A 15000-nucleotide genomic window follows, 5' to 3' on the forward strand; every position below is an offset into this window, starting at 1 on the left:
AGAACAGCATACAGCATACTGCATATACAGCAACCATTGTAAATATACCCTAAAAAAAATTCACGAGAAAAAAAAATCATCATCAGCATGCAAAGATATGCTGAGAACAGACCAGTACAGCATACAGCATAACAGCATACAAAGTAATCACCAGAAGTCTAAGTAAAAAAAGTAGAGAAAAATACAACACTAGCTTTACAAAACACAGCATACAAAACTATTGAGAACAGACAAGCATACAGCATACAGCATATACAGTAGTCATCATAAATATAGGTAAAAAAAATTATATCAAATACACCATTAGCCTTACCACCGTATCAGCATACAACACTGGTGACAATACAGCATACAGCATAGTCACTTGTGTATAGATGAGATAAAAAATTACAGCACATGTTAATACAAAATACTCATGAGAAATACACCATAAGCATACAAACTTGAGTGCAGCATAAAGCATACAGTAGCATTGGCATCACCCCACACACACACACACACACACACACACACACACACACACACACACACACACACACACACACATCATATATATACAACGGTGAAGCTACATCAGCATACCAAATAATATACCTAGTCAGCATACAGCATACATGAATGAGATAGATGTGAATGGTATACAAAATCTAGGCTGAGAAAATGCACTCATACATACAGCATCAGTGAGAACAGCAAAACAGCATACAGCATACAGTGGGTACTATATGCATAAAATAGACAAAAACCAGGAACAGACAGCATATCATAGGCATACATAAATAAAATATACACCTATCATACAGCATACAGCATTATAAATACACATAGGAAAATGAGATGAAAGATACAGCATAATATAAATATAAACTAGTGAGAAATACAACAGCATATGTATGATGAGTGGATACAGCATACAGCATACAGCATAGAAGTAATAATAAACATGTTCTTTTCCTTTTCTTTTTTTCTTCTTTTCCTTTTTTTTATTTTTCTTAATTCTCTGCTTCTTCTTTTCTTTTTTCTTTACTTTTCCTTCATTCTCTGATTCTTTTTTTTTATCTTTTTTCTTTTCTTTATTTTTTTTTTTCATTCTGGTTTCTTTCCTTTCTCCTTTCATTTATTTTCTCTATTTCTATTTTTTCCTTCCTTCTTTCTCTCTCCTTTCTCCTTTTCATTTTCCTTCATTTTCTCCTTTCACTTTTCCTTCTTCCTCCTCCTTCTCTCTCTCTCTCTCTCTCTCATTTCCTCTTCATCCTTCTTTCCCTCCTCTTCCCTATTCCTTTCTTATTATCCTTTTTCCTCTCCTTTCATTTCTTTTTCCTTTTTCTATTCCTCCTTTTTTTCCTCCATCCTTCTCTTCCCTCCCTCTTCTTCTTCTTCCTCCTTCCTCCAATCATCACAGCGTTCAATCTCACACAGCAAAATATAAGTGTAAAGTATAAAAAGTACTTAATTAAGTATGGAGGGCATCACTAGCAGAATTGAAGTGACAAGGCAGGGAGTGTGGATGGAAACGCACACTTATTTACTTACAGGCTACGAAGCTAAATATCTAATGAACAGCTGGAATTTAAAGCACATTTGGTGGCAGTATTAGTGATATCCAAGTTTTCTGAGCATTGTTGATGAGAGGACTGTGTGTGTGTGTGTGTGTGTGTGTGTGTGTGTGGATATGGTAACACTGATCTTCTCTCTCACTCATTCACTGGTTGACATATTCTTGTTTTGTGTGGCTATACTGTCACACACACACACACCACGTAGTGTAATGGTTAGCACATTCAGCTCACAACCGAGAGGGCCTGGGTTCGAGTCCCGGGAGCAGTGAGGCATGTGGGCAAGCCTCTTAATGTGTAGGATGTGTTCACCTAGCAGTAAATAGGTACGGGATGTAACTGGAGGGGTTGTGGCCTCGCTGTCCCGGTGTGTGGAGTGTGTTGTGGTCCGACCCGAAGATTGGTCCATGAGCTCTGAGTTCTTTCCATAGGGGAAAGGCTGGCTGGGTGACCAGGAGACGACCGTGGTGAATAACACACACACACACACACACACACACACACACACACACACACACACACACACACACACACACACACACACACACACACACACACACACACACACACTGCCCTAAAAACCAATACAGTATCACCACACACACACACACACACACACACACACACACACACACACACACACACACACACACACACACAAGGAGCAGCAGTAGCCAAAACAATCCCTGCCTTTTAAAGCTGACTAAAATTAAGGTTAAGAGACGCAGAGCCTTGAGAACCTTGAACCCCAGGCAGGGAAGCGAGGAGGTAACCAGTGAGCCAGTGCGTTATGTGGCTGTGTGGGGGATGTGATCATGTGGCAGTGTGTAGCATATAGGCCTATAGTATTTCTGAAACATTTCTACACCATAGCTTTCGTTTCCACTACATTCAGAGGGCTCCAGTTGAGGATGGACAGGTTTTCAAGGGTGTTTTTATGGTTGTAGTGAAAAGTTATGAAGATTTTTACACTATTAAAAGGAGATACACTCTTTTAATGTAGTTGTGGTGAAGTGTTTTTATGGTTGTAGTGAAAAGTTGGCAAGATTTCTACATTACTAAAAGGAGATATACTCTTCTAAATGTACTTGTGATGAAGTGATGCAGGTTTTTAAGGGTGTTTTATGGCAATAGAGAAAAGTTAACAAGATTTCTATACTATCAACAGAAGAAGCACTCTTTAAATGTAGTTGTGAAGTTATATGGGTTTTTAAGAGTGTTTATATGGTTGTAGTGAAATGCTACATGACAATAAAACGGTCTAATTGTACACAAATCTTAAGGTAAAAACGAGTCCCAGAAGTGAAGGGATTAACAGGAGAAACACCTTTGAGAACCCTTTGAAAACAGCTGTAGTGAGAGAAGAGAGGTTCAGAATATAGGCTTCACCCTCACAGAAAGATACATGATACAGAACACAAGAGAGGCAATACAATGTTCCCAGTAATACAGTGTTGTGTCTTGAGGTGCAGCAAAATGTACTAAATATATCAGCAGGAATTAGATAAAGGTACGTATTCTCAAATGCTTCTGTGTTTCACCTCTTCTATTTCAAAAGGCTTTATTTAAGTCTACACAAGTTTTTAAGGTGTTTTTTATGGTTCTAGAGGCCAAGCGACAAGATTTTTACACTATTAACTGGAGAAACACCCTTGGAAACCCCGCTAGTCATCTCTATAGCCTTGAAAAATAGTCATAGTGAGAGAATAAACCATTTTTAAAGTGTTTTTATGGTTCTACAGGCCGAGTGACAAAATTTTTACACTATTAACTGGAGAAACACATTTGGAAACCCCGCTAGTCATCTCTATAGCCTTGAAAAATAGTCAGAGTGAGAGAATAAACCATTTTTAAGGTGTTTTTATGGTTCTACAGGCAGAGTGACAAGATTTTTACACTATTTACTGGAGAAACACATTTGGAAACCCCACTAGTCATCTCTGTGGCCTTGGAAAATAGTTGTGGTGGGAGAGCAGAGCATTTCCAAATACTGACCATATACAAACAAACATACATACATACATACAGACAGGCATACAGGCACATCATTAAGGCTGTCCAGACATTGTGTATGGGACGTGAACCTCTCAAGTATGTTTTTTTATTGTTTTTTGTATATTAATGACTCTCTCTCTCTCTCTCTCTCGCTCGCTCGTTTGGACTAGAAAAGCCAAAAGATAAAATAAAAGGTTTGGTAAAAAGTAAAAAAGAAAAAAGATGCAATATATGAAAGTAGAAAAGAATGCGTCAGTAGTAAATGTAATAAAAGAAAAGGGAATGATAAGGAAAATAACAAGGAAATGAGAGAAATAAGAAGAGAAATAAGAGAAATAATTACACAACTCAACAAATCACACACACACACACAAATAAATAAATAAATAAATAAAATAAAATAAATAAATAAAATAAAAGGAAATACAGACACAAGAAAAAGAGAACGAAGAAAAACTAAACACACACAAAAAAAAGAAAGTAAAACACACACACACACACACACACACACACACACACACACACACACACACACACACACACACACACACACACAGCAAGCAAACAAACAAATGAACGAACACACCAAACCCTAAACCGAAGAGAACACAGCGGGGAAACAAAAAGAAGAAAGAAAAAAAAAACGAAAACAAACGAAAATGAGAAATGAAAACGAAAAAAATGAACCTTAGAAAAAAACACCCTTAAAAAAACAAACAAACAAACAAAAAAAAAAACCAAGAACAAGAACAAGAACAAACACCACAAAACACCACTACACCACACCAAAGCAGATGAGAAACACCGCACACATGAGAAGCGTGACTGTGGTGGGGTGCGACGGTGGTGTGGCGGAGGCGGTGGTAGCTTGCGTCTCTATGGTTGTCTTGGGGTAGTAAGGGTTCTTGATGTTAGGGCAGCCAAGCCAGAATGGGGCAGAGAGGGCTGGTGACTTAGGCTTCACTCTCATTCTAAAGTCGTCAAACTCCCAGAACATTTTGCCTTGGAAGAAGTAAGTGGTGCCTGTTTGGGGGAGAAAGGTTTGTTAATTTACCCCCTTCAGTGTTGCAGCAAAACATAAATCACAGGGAAACAGTTGAATCTCCCGGAACATTTTGCCTTGAAAGATTTAAGTGGTGCCTATTTGGGGGAGAAAGGTTTGTTAATTCACCCCCTTCAGTGTCGTGGCAAAACATATATACATGACGATATTAACCTGTGGAGTGACAAGATGCATTTTCATATTCATTCTGCTTACTATTTGGTGATTTCATACAGCTTCAGAAATAGTGAAGACTGTCGCCATTAATGTTCCGACCTCCATACTTTGATAAAACCTAACTAACAGGGAAACAGTTGCAATATACATGACGATATTAACCTCTGGAGTGGCAAGATGCATTTTCATATTCATTTTGCTTACTATTTAGTGATTTCATACAGCTCCAGAAATAGTGAAGACAGCGGCCATTAATGTTCTGACCTCCATGCCTTGGCAAAACATAACTCACAGGGAAACAAGAGAGAGGTGACAAATTTGAAACATACATACACATACACACAGATTACACCAGACTGCGTGGTTCTGTTGATGTACAAGTTCATAAAATCGACCCAAAATAGAAATAAATAACTAAATGCAACAACAACAACAAACCTGTAGCATTATTTTCAAACAATATGAAACACACAGAATAAAACGGTAAAACAATAACAAGGCACTGAATGAAAACTTATTCAAGCTCAGCCTTTTTTGTTTTGATTGTTTTTGTTGCTCATGGCCAAATTTCCCCTCCCTTATAATAAAACATCCCTCTCAACACACACACACACACACACACATTAAAGAGTACAGTTTTCCACATAGGATGGCAGACATCTGGAAAGGCTTACATGAAGAGATTGTAGCAGCAGAAAGTGTACACAAATTGAAGGAAAAGTTGGATAAAAGTAGATATGGAGACAGGTCACTATGAACCCCACTCAAACCCTGTAACATACATCTAGGTAAACACACACACACACACACACACACACACACACACGTACCATTGTGTTTAAAGGCAGAGTCAATGTTGTAGGGAACGCCACGCCACATGTCCATCGCTCTGGGGTAGTCCAGCTCCACGTGCTGTATTGCCTCATCAAACCTGCCGGAAAACAAATGTGAGGCTTCAGTGCTTCAGTGCTAACCCTCTCAACCTCCACTGGGACTCTTTACAACTAGAACCCTCACAGAAAACACTTGAAAACCCTCACAACCTCCACTGGGACCCTTTACAACTAGAACCCTCATAAAAACACTTGAAAACCTTCCTATCTCTTATCTCACTCTCCCATATCTATCACTCACCTGAACCAGCACTCTCTTTTAAACACTGGGAAACATCAGAACCCAAGCTTTCAAACATCACTCTCCCTCTCTTTCTCATCTCACTCTAATTCTTACAAACTTTCCTTCACCTTTCTATCTCTCATCTTACTCTCCATATCCATTACTCTCCCTCTTAAAGACATGAACATCTCAGAACTTCAGCTTTCTGTCATCTATTTGGTTATTGTTGTGGTGGTTTCAGGAGTGTTTTGGCACACCGTTGGCGGTTTGTGTGGACTGCGCGCGGGTAGAGGGCAGAGCTGTGTTGGAGTTGGTGGAGGGTGGTGTTGTTGTTGGGACGCTCCATCATCACCGGTATATTTTTGTTGTTTGCTCTCGTTTTACTCGGTTTGTCGTCTTGTTCTTGCTCTTGTTGTTACACTTGTACTACATTTTCAAACATTCTTCTCCTTCTCCCTCTCATCTCACAAACTTTTCCTTCACCTTTCCATCTCTTATCTCACTTTCCTATATTCATCACTCACTCAAACCCTCCCTCCCTGTCTTAACCCTTTCAGTAGCATAATGTGTTTTCATATTCATTCTACTTACTATTTAGTGATTTGATACAGCTTCAGAAACTCATGTGGGGGATTAAAATAGTGAAAATTGTGGCCATTAATCCTCTGACCTCCATAGACCCTTGCTAATGTCAATAAAATGGTCTAATCACACACAAATCTCAAGGTAAAAAATGTGTCCCAGTACTGAAGATTTAACCACACAGAAACACCTAAAAAAACCCAGACTTTCACACACCACACTCTGTTTAAGGACCCTGTTTTCATCACCCAGCACTCCAGCATCCAGCCTCACCTCCAGTACATGGTCTCAGCAAACAGATAGGTCCTGCCATTGTACCCCCACACAAACGCAGCATCAATCTTCTTCAGAGTCGCTGGCAGCCCTAAGTTCTTGAGGCGTCCAACCTTCAGCAGCTCCTGGTTCCCTCGACACACGTAGTACTTATTCCCTGCAATGTGAGGGAGTGTTGAAGGGCGGTTACGCAGGAGGTGGCTGTGTGGATGGGTAGAAGCTGTAAGAGACTTGTTTGCTAGTGTGGTAGAGAGACTGTGAAGTGTGTGGTGGTAGAAGTGTTTGTAAGGTGAAGGAGTGTTACAAATAGTGTTTGTGTGTGTTTGTATGGTAGAAAATTTGTTTGTTGAATGTGGAAGTGAAATTGTAAGGCATGTAGTGGTATGATAAGTGTTTGAAAGGTGAAAGAGTGTTATAAATGGTGTTTGTTTGTGTTTGTGAGGTGAGAGTTTTAAATGAGTGTTTGTGTGGGTGAAACAAGCATTACTATACTTAAAAATGAAGTAGAGTGTTAGATAGCAATAGAAGCAAGAGAGAAGAACTGAAAGATGATACACAGAAGAAATGAGAGAATTAATATACATGAACTGAAGAAAGAAAAACTAAACAAACACTGATAAAAGGGAAGAGAGACAGGAAAAAAAAGTATACAATTAAATAAAGAAGAACTGGATGAACAAACAGAGGTGATAGAAACAGAAAGTGAACAAAGATAGAGAGAAATGAGAGACAAAAAGTGAAATGAAGTAAGAAAGACTAAACAAACATGGATAAAAAGAAGATGCAACGGAGGGAAGGGAAAAATGTACACAAATATAAAATAATCAATAAACAAAATGGAGATGAAAGAAACAGGAAGTACACAAAGATAGACAAAAGAAACGGGAGACAAGAAATATAAACAAACATAGATAAGAGGCAACAAACGAAAGGAGAAAAATCTACAACTAAATAAAAGAACTGAATAAACACACAGAGATGATAGAAACAGGAAATACACAAAGATAGAAAAAGAAACGAGAGACAAGGAGTATCAATAAACATAAATAAAAGACAACAGAGGAAAGGAGAAAGCACAAAACTAAATAAAAGAGAGAATTAACACAAAGAGATGATAAAAACAAGAAATACACAGAGATAGAAAAAAAAGGAACGAGAAATAACAATCACAAACATACGCAGGTAAAGGGCAACAAATAGAAGGAAAAAAAAACACACAACAAAATGAAAAAGAGAATAAATAAGGATATAACAGAAGTGAGATACCACACATCAACAAAAAACAAAACAAACAAAAACCAGGAGAAACAAGGACACACAAAACCAGAGTCACATACCCTAACAATAAGTGAGGCTAAAGAACACAGTCTCGTCAGCTCATGAATGGGTGACTGTCCAGAACACAAGACACAAACTAAATAGAATATAATAACAATACCTGAACCTTATACAACACACACACACACACACAAAGAGGGGACCTAATAATGATGTATAAGTTAGTAAACCGTAAGGAAAAGATAGACAGACAAGACCTGGGAACACTGACACAGGATGGAGATAGACAAACAAGAGGACACTCCAAGATCATGAAAAAGAAGCTCAGTTTTCCACATAGGACGGTGGACATCTGGAACGGCTTGAGTGAAGAGATTGTAGCAGCGGAAAGTGTGCACAAATTCAATGAAAAGTTGGATAAATGTAGATATGGAGACAGGACACTATGAGCCCACACACACACACACGAACACACCTATAAAGAACACAATTTTTCCGTCAGTCATCCGCTCGTACACAGCATCAATGTGGGTGAGGTTCTTGGGCAGTTTGGACCAGAACCGGTTGATTTTTGCAGGGTAGTTCGGCAGCAGGTTCCCCTGGGCATCCACGCGCCAGAAGTACTGTGAGGAGAGCAGGAGTAGTAGTGGTCGTGGTGGTGGTGGTGGTTGTGGAAAAGGAAGAGGAAGAGGAAGAAGAGGAGGAGTTACAGTAGTAGTAGTAGTAGTAGTAGTAAAGACTGTGGCCATTAATCTTCTGACCTCCATAGACCCTTCCTAATGTCAATAAAGTGGTCTAATCGTACAAAACCTCAAGGTAAAAATGTCTCCCAGTACTAAAGGGATTAAAATAGTGAAGACTGTGGCCATTAATCTTCTGACCTCCATAGACCTTTCCTAATGTCAATAAAATGGTCTAATCATACACAAATCTCAAGGTAAAAATGTGTCTCAGTACTGAAGGGATTAAAATAGTGAAGACTGTGGGCATTAATCTTCTGACCTCCATAGACCCTTCCTAATGTCAATAAAATGGTCTAATCGTACACAAATCTCAAGGTAAAAATGCATCCCAGTACTAAAGGGTTAAAATTCTACAGGTAAACCAAACATCCTAGTACCAAAGAGGTTAAAGATTCTACAGGTACAGTACTAAAGGGGTTAAAAATTCTACAGGTAAACCATAGATACACACACAAACTTAATCACTCTACAGGTACACCCAATATTCTACAGGCATTACTACAGTTTCACACCACAATGTACCTTGCCCTTGAAGATGTAGATTTCTCGACGGATGACAGAGATGGCGTCATATTCAGTGTTGCAGGTGTCTGGCTTGTCACTCTTGGGTGGACGGGGCGGCGGGCGGGGTGTGGCGGCAGGGCGGGGTGTGGTGGTAGTAGTGGTGGTGCTGGTAGATGGCCAGGGGTCCTCTTTATACTTCTCATCCACACCTGTTTGTTTGTGGTATGAGAAGAGTGTTACTATTATTGCTGCTACTGCTGCTGCTACTACTGCTACTGCTACTACTGCTACTGTTACTGTGACTGCTATTGTTACTACTGCTCCAGTTTGAAAATTGCTCTGCTCTCACCACAACTATTTTCCAAGGCCACAGAGATGATTAGCGGGGTTTTCAAGAGTTTTCCTCTAGTTAATAATGTAGAAATCTTGTCACTCTGCCTCTAGAACCATAAAAACACCCTTAAAAATCTTGTGTATTCAGAAACGCTTTGCACTCTCATCACGAGTAGTTTCGAAGGCCACTGAGATGACTAGCATGGTTTTCAAGGATGTTTGTCCAATTAACAATGCAGAAATCTTGTCACTTTGCCTCTAGAACTATAAAAACACCCTTGAAAATGCTCTTCTCTCACTATGACTGCTTTCCAAGGCCACAGAGATGATTAATGGCATTTTCAAGAGTGTTTCTCCAATTAACAATGCAGAAATCTTGTCACTTTGCCTCTAAAACTGTAAAAACACCCTTAAAAATGCTCTGCTTTCTCATCAAAAATATTTTCAAGACCACAGAGATGACTAGCAGGATTTTCAAGAGTGTTTCTCCAGTAACTAAAGCAGAAACCTTGCCACTCTGCCTCTAGAACCATAAAAACACCTTAAAAAACCCACATAAACTGAAGCGAACCCTTTTGAAATAGTGGAGGTGAAACATAGAAGAATGAAAAAATATGACTTTAACTACTACTACCACTACTACTTACCATACAGTTCCTGGATGCCCCTAACATCATCCTGAGGGAGGCGGAAGGAGCTGGGAAAACGGATGAGGTAGGGACTCATCAGGGAGCCCTCCACGTCAGAGTGATAGAGGCCCAGCGCGTGACCTAGCTCATGTGCTGCTGTGATGAAAAGGCTGACTCGCTCCCAGGCTGTGAAAAATAGATAGGGATGAGTGTGGCTGTGTGTGGAAGGAAGGCTGTGCAGTAGGGTATGGGAGAGAGAGAGGGAGAGAGAGAGAGAGAGAGAGAGAGAGAGAGAGAGAGAGAGAGAGAGAGAGAGAGAGAGAGAGAGAGAGAGAGAGAGAGAGAGAGAGAGAGAGAGAGAGAGAGAGAGAGAGAGAGAGAGAGAGAGAAGCATGAATGAAGAAAGAGAGGGTTGGGGTGAAGGCCATTGGAGGTGCAGTAGACACATGCTGATAACCACTGCAAATTCATTAGCTAGGTGACAGATGGGAAGGTGGTGGTCTTAACAGTGTGGTGGCTATGATCGACCTGCCTTGTAACGCCCACAGGGGAGACGAGGTAAGCGATTACTTTCCAATGAGCGCTTGTAGTGAACCTTACCGAGACACCACACATGTTTCCATATTCATTCTGGTGACTATTTGGTGATTTTTTACAGCTTCAGAAACTCACATGTGGGATTAAAATAGTGAGGACTGTGGCTATTAATCTTCTGACCTCCATAGACCCTTCCTAATGTCAATAAAATGGGCTAATCGTACACAAATCTCAAGGTAAAAATGTGTCCCAGTACTGAAGGGATTAAATGCCTTTGCAGTTGCTGAGAATGTGAGAATACAGAGGAAAGATTTGACAAGGAAAGGAATATCATAGACCACTTCTAATAACACTCATGATAACAGTGATGACAAAATTTGTGCCGTTAATGTGGAAGTAAAAGCGGTGACCAAAATAATAATGGTAATGATTCAACTAAGAACAATAACAATAGAGGAATGAATAGAGAAGTAATAATAATAATAATAATAATAAAATGATATACAGGTACATGAAAATAAAACAAAATGACAAACTTAACTCACTACACAGTCTCACCACCCAACAATACCACCACCATCACCACCACCACCACCACACAAACTGCCCAACACCCAAAAAAAAAAAAAAAAAAAAAAAAAATTGCTACCCTTTCACATCCCCATCCTCACCACCACCACCACCACCATCATCATCACCACCACCACACAAACTGCCTACCCTCTCACATCCCATTCACCACCACCACAATCACCACCACCACCCAAAACTACCCATTGTCTCACATCCCCTTCACCACCACTACCACCACCACCACCACCAGCACCACCTACTGTTATCTGAGTCTTGGTGCTGCACCCAGGGCTCGTCATCATCAAAATGCATGTCCCCACCAATGCCATGGCCGGGGTAGAACGCATGGGCCAGAGTGCGTCCCTGGCCATCAAAGGGGTAGCCGTCCCCGTGGTAGCCTCTGTGGGAAAGTAGGTTAGGTTAGGTTAGGTTAGGTTGGGTTGGATTCAGTTGGGTTAGGTTGGGTTAGGTCTGGTTGCGTTGGGTTGGGTTAGGTTGGGTTGAGGTTGGGTTGAGGTTAAAAAGAAAGAAAGAAGAAAGAAAAAAATTGACATATACTAATTAGAGATGTGAACAGCCTACAGCAACAACAACACCTACTACTACTACTACTACTACTACTACTACTACAGAGTTATACATTTAGAAAGAGAGAATCATAATTATGAACAAATATACTACTACCACTACTTCTACTACTACTACTACTACTACTACTACTACCACCACTACTACTCACGTGTTGAAGTCAATGATGATGTCAGCTTCCTCTGGTTTACTCTCCAACTCAGTAAACTCCAGACGTGACACGCGGCCCCAAACCTGCAACACGTGCCTCATTACCACCACACACCTGCCAGACACACCACACATCTGTCCCAACACACCACACACCTGTCCCAACACACCACACACCTGTCAGACACACCACACACCTGCCAGACACATATGTACCATTATCCAATCGAACTAAGTCTTTTTATTCTATTTCTTTTTTCTTGTTATAATGAGTAAATAGAATGGGAACACACACACACACACACACACACACACACACACTCTCTCTCTCTCTCTCTCACCTCTGTAGCGAGTCGGAACTCTCTCTGTATCTCCCAGCGGTACATGTGCTCAGGGTCTCCTGTTGAGTCCCGCATCTTGGTCGGGTACCTTCGCACACTGCAATGCAAGAGGAGGCCTTACAATAACTACTACTACTACTATTGATGATGCTCTGGTTGAAGTATAGCAGGTTTTCAAAGGTGGTTTTTATGGTTCTAGTGACAAATTAACAAGATTTCTGCATTATCGACAGGATAAGCTTTCGAGGGAGTGGGTATTCATGTGTGTAGCCTTGGAAAACAGTCCTGGTGAGAGAACACAGTGTTTCAGAGTACCATTGTTGTTGTTTTTGGTAAGTGACGCAAGCTTTCTAGTTGAAGTGACGCAGGTTTACAAGGTTTCTACTCTCCAACCTCTCTCTCTCTCTCTACCTTGCGGGCAATCTGACAAGGGGTGGCTCAGACAAGGCAGCCCTTCCCCCACACAAACACACTGACCAAACATTACGATTAATGGATAAAACATCGTGGCGTGTTTGAGCTGTCGTCCGTGGCAACTTGGCAAGGCACTGTCCTGCTGGCTTTCTGGGGTTTATGGTCCCACGTGGTGTCAACGCTGGCCACCCCGCCCTCCTTCCCGTGTCTTAGGTGAGGATTGGGTGTTTTATGTCCCTATCAGCACCTCGAGATGACAAATTATCTATTATTATTATTATTACAAGGCAACACAGTGGTCGCTCCGTGTCTTGTGATGAAGTGGTTAGGTTAGGTTAGGTTAGGTTATCATTAAAAGAGAACACAGTGGTCGCTCCGTGTCTTGTGATGAAGTGGCAGTGTCTCGCCGGAGTGTTGAGGCCGCGATACATTGAGTGCGGGCTTCACCGGTGCAGGCTGGTGGTGCTGTACTCAAGGCAAACAGTTTGTGTGTTGGTGAGGACACAGTAAAGCGCTGTACACAATGCACGCTATCCACTGTCCACCAAACACACACACACACACACACCCAGCCAGTCGCAGACCCAGAGTTTTGGTCCCCAGACGCTGACCCCCCAGCCATCGTGAACTGAGAACTTACTACTACTATTACTACTTGTACTACTACTACTACTACTACTACTACTACTACTACTACTACGCAATTTCGAATAATATCTCCTCCCGCTCATTTGTTTACGGGAGGGAGTGAAGACTGAGTGGTCCTCCTCCTCTTACGGTTTATCATTCATTCCCCATAGCCAGCCACGGCCTCACCTATCTACACTACTTACATGATATATAAAGACAGGCGTGACAATTCGTCTCTCTCTCTCTCTCTCTCTCTCTCTCTCTCTCTCTCTCTCTCATCACATTTTTTCCTATTTTATTAACTTCATTTATTTTATCTGCTACTCTCTCTCTCTCTCTCTCTCTCTCTCTCTCTCTCTCTCTCTCTCTCTAATATTTTTTCCTTTCATTACTTCCTCATTCGTTTCATCTCTCTTTCTCTCTCTCTTTCTCTCTCTAATCACTTTTTCCCTATTTCATCAACATCCTCTTTCGTTTTATTTGTTACTCTCTCTCTCTCTCTCTCTCTCTCTCTCTCTCTCTCTCTCTCTCTCTCTCTCTCTCTCTCCGCAAACAGAGGTAGCCTGTCTCACTCTCTCTCTCTCTCTCACCCTCATAATATTAGTTAAGCGGGGCACCCAAACCCACTGTGACGTCACCACAATACGCTAACCTCATTGGCTAACGCTATATAGTTTGTTTGTGCAGGCGTGTGTGTGTGTGTGTGTGTGTGTGTGTGTGTGTGTGTGTGTGTGTGGGTAGTAATAATCGTGTTTTTGTAATGTTAAATGATGATGATGATGATGATGATGATGATGATGATGGTGGTGGTGGTGGTGGTGGTGATAAAACAATGGTATCTACTTATTTTCTTTATTTTGTTTAGTTTATTTGTTTTTAGTAATTATTGTGAGTTCCGTGGGCAGCTCTCTCTCTCTCTCTCTCTCTCTCTCTCTCTCTTGTAGGAAAAAATATGCGTGCTTTGAACTTTATCTTTCAGTGACTAAACACTCTCTCTCTCTCTCTCTCTCTCTCTCTCTCTCTCCGGAACTGGGCGTCATCCTTCAAGCAGTGATGACGAACACACAGATGACTTTTAAGTAATCTGACCTTTAGAGTTGATGAGAGAGAGAGAGAGAGAGAGAGAGAGAGAGAGAGAGAGAGAGAGAGAGAGAGAGAGAGAGAGTGTGGTGTGTTTCTACGCATATATCTACATTATGAAACTAAAGGTATAGAAAACAGCAATAATAATAATAATAATAATAATAATAATAATAATAATAATAATAATAAAAACAACTACGATAATTTTGATGTTACACTCACATTAATATTTTCAAAGTCTAATCAACATTTCCGTGACTTAATTAACGCTCAAGAATATATCATTACTATCATTATCTTTATCATTATTATTATCATTTTATTTTCCTATCGTTGCTTATTCACCTGTTTTGCATTCCTATTTTTTTTTTTTTTGTAAACTAAACTAAAGTACGATAAGAACCCTCAATTTTGAAATAACCTTAATTTTATCTCCTGTTTCACCGTCTTCACTAT

The 15000-nt window shown here is 40.5% G+C and overlaps 1 protein-coding gene across 1 annotated transcript in view; it reads right to left on the bottom strand.

The window, feature by feature from the left end:
* Window positions 1–4034: 4034 nt before the first annotated feature.
* LOC123513656 (matrix metalloproteinase-2-like) overlaps window positions 4035–15000 on the bottom strand; it is a 59870-nt gene continuing 48904 nt past the window's right edge. The window contains exons 4-12 of the mRNA XM_045270957.1: window positions 12418–12514; window positions 12078–12160; window positions 11599–11738; window positions 10247–10414; window positions 9285–9475; window positions 8495–8642; window positions 6742–6898; window positions 5601–5701; window positions 4035–4574 (exon numbers count right to left, since the gene is read on the bottom strand). Coding sequence (XP_045126892.1) covers window positions 4327–4574; window positions 5601–5701; window positions 6742–6898; window positions 8495–8642; window positions 9285–9475; window positions 10247–10414; window positions 11599–11738; window positions 12078–12160; window positions 12418–12514 — 1333 coding nt within the window. The 3' untranslated portion in view covers window positions 4035–4326. The remainder of the gene's footprint in view (window positions 4575–5600; window positions 5702–6741; window positions 6899–8494; window positions 8643–9284; window positions 9476–10246; window positions 10415–11598; window positions 11739–12077; window positions 12161–12417; window positions 12515–15000) is intronic.

Source organism: Portunus trituberculatus, chromosome 5 (assembly GCF_017591435.1).
Source record: "Portunus trituberculatus isolate SZX2019 chromosome 5, ASM1759143v1, whole genome shotgun sequence".
In the NCBI taxonomy this organism is placed as follows: Eukaryota; Metazoa; Arthropoda; class Malacostraca; order Decapoda; family Portunidae; genus Portunus; species Portunus trituberculatus.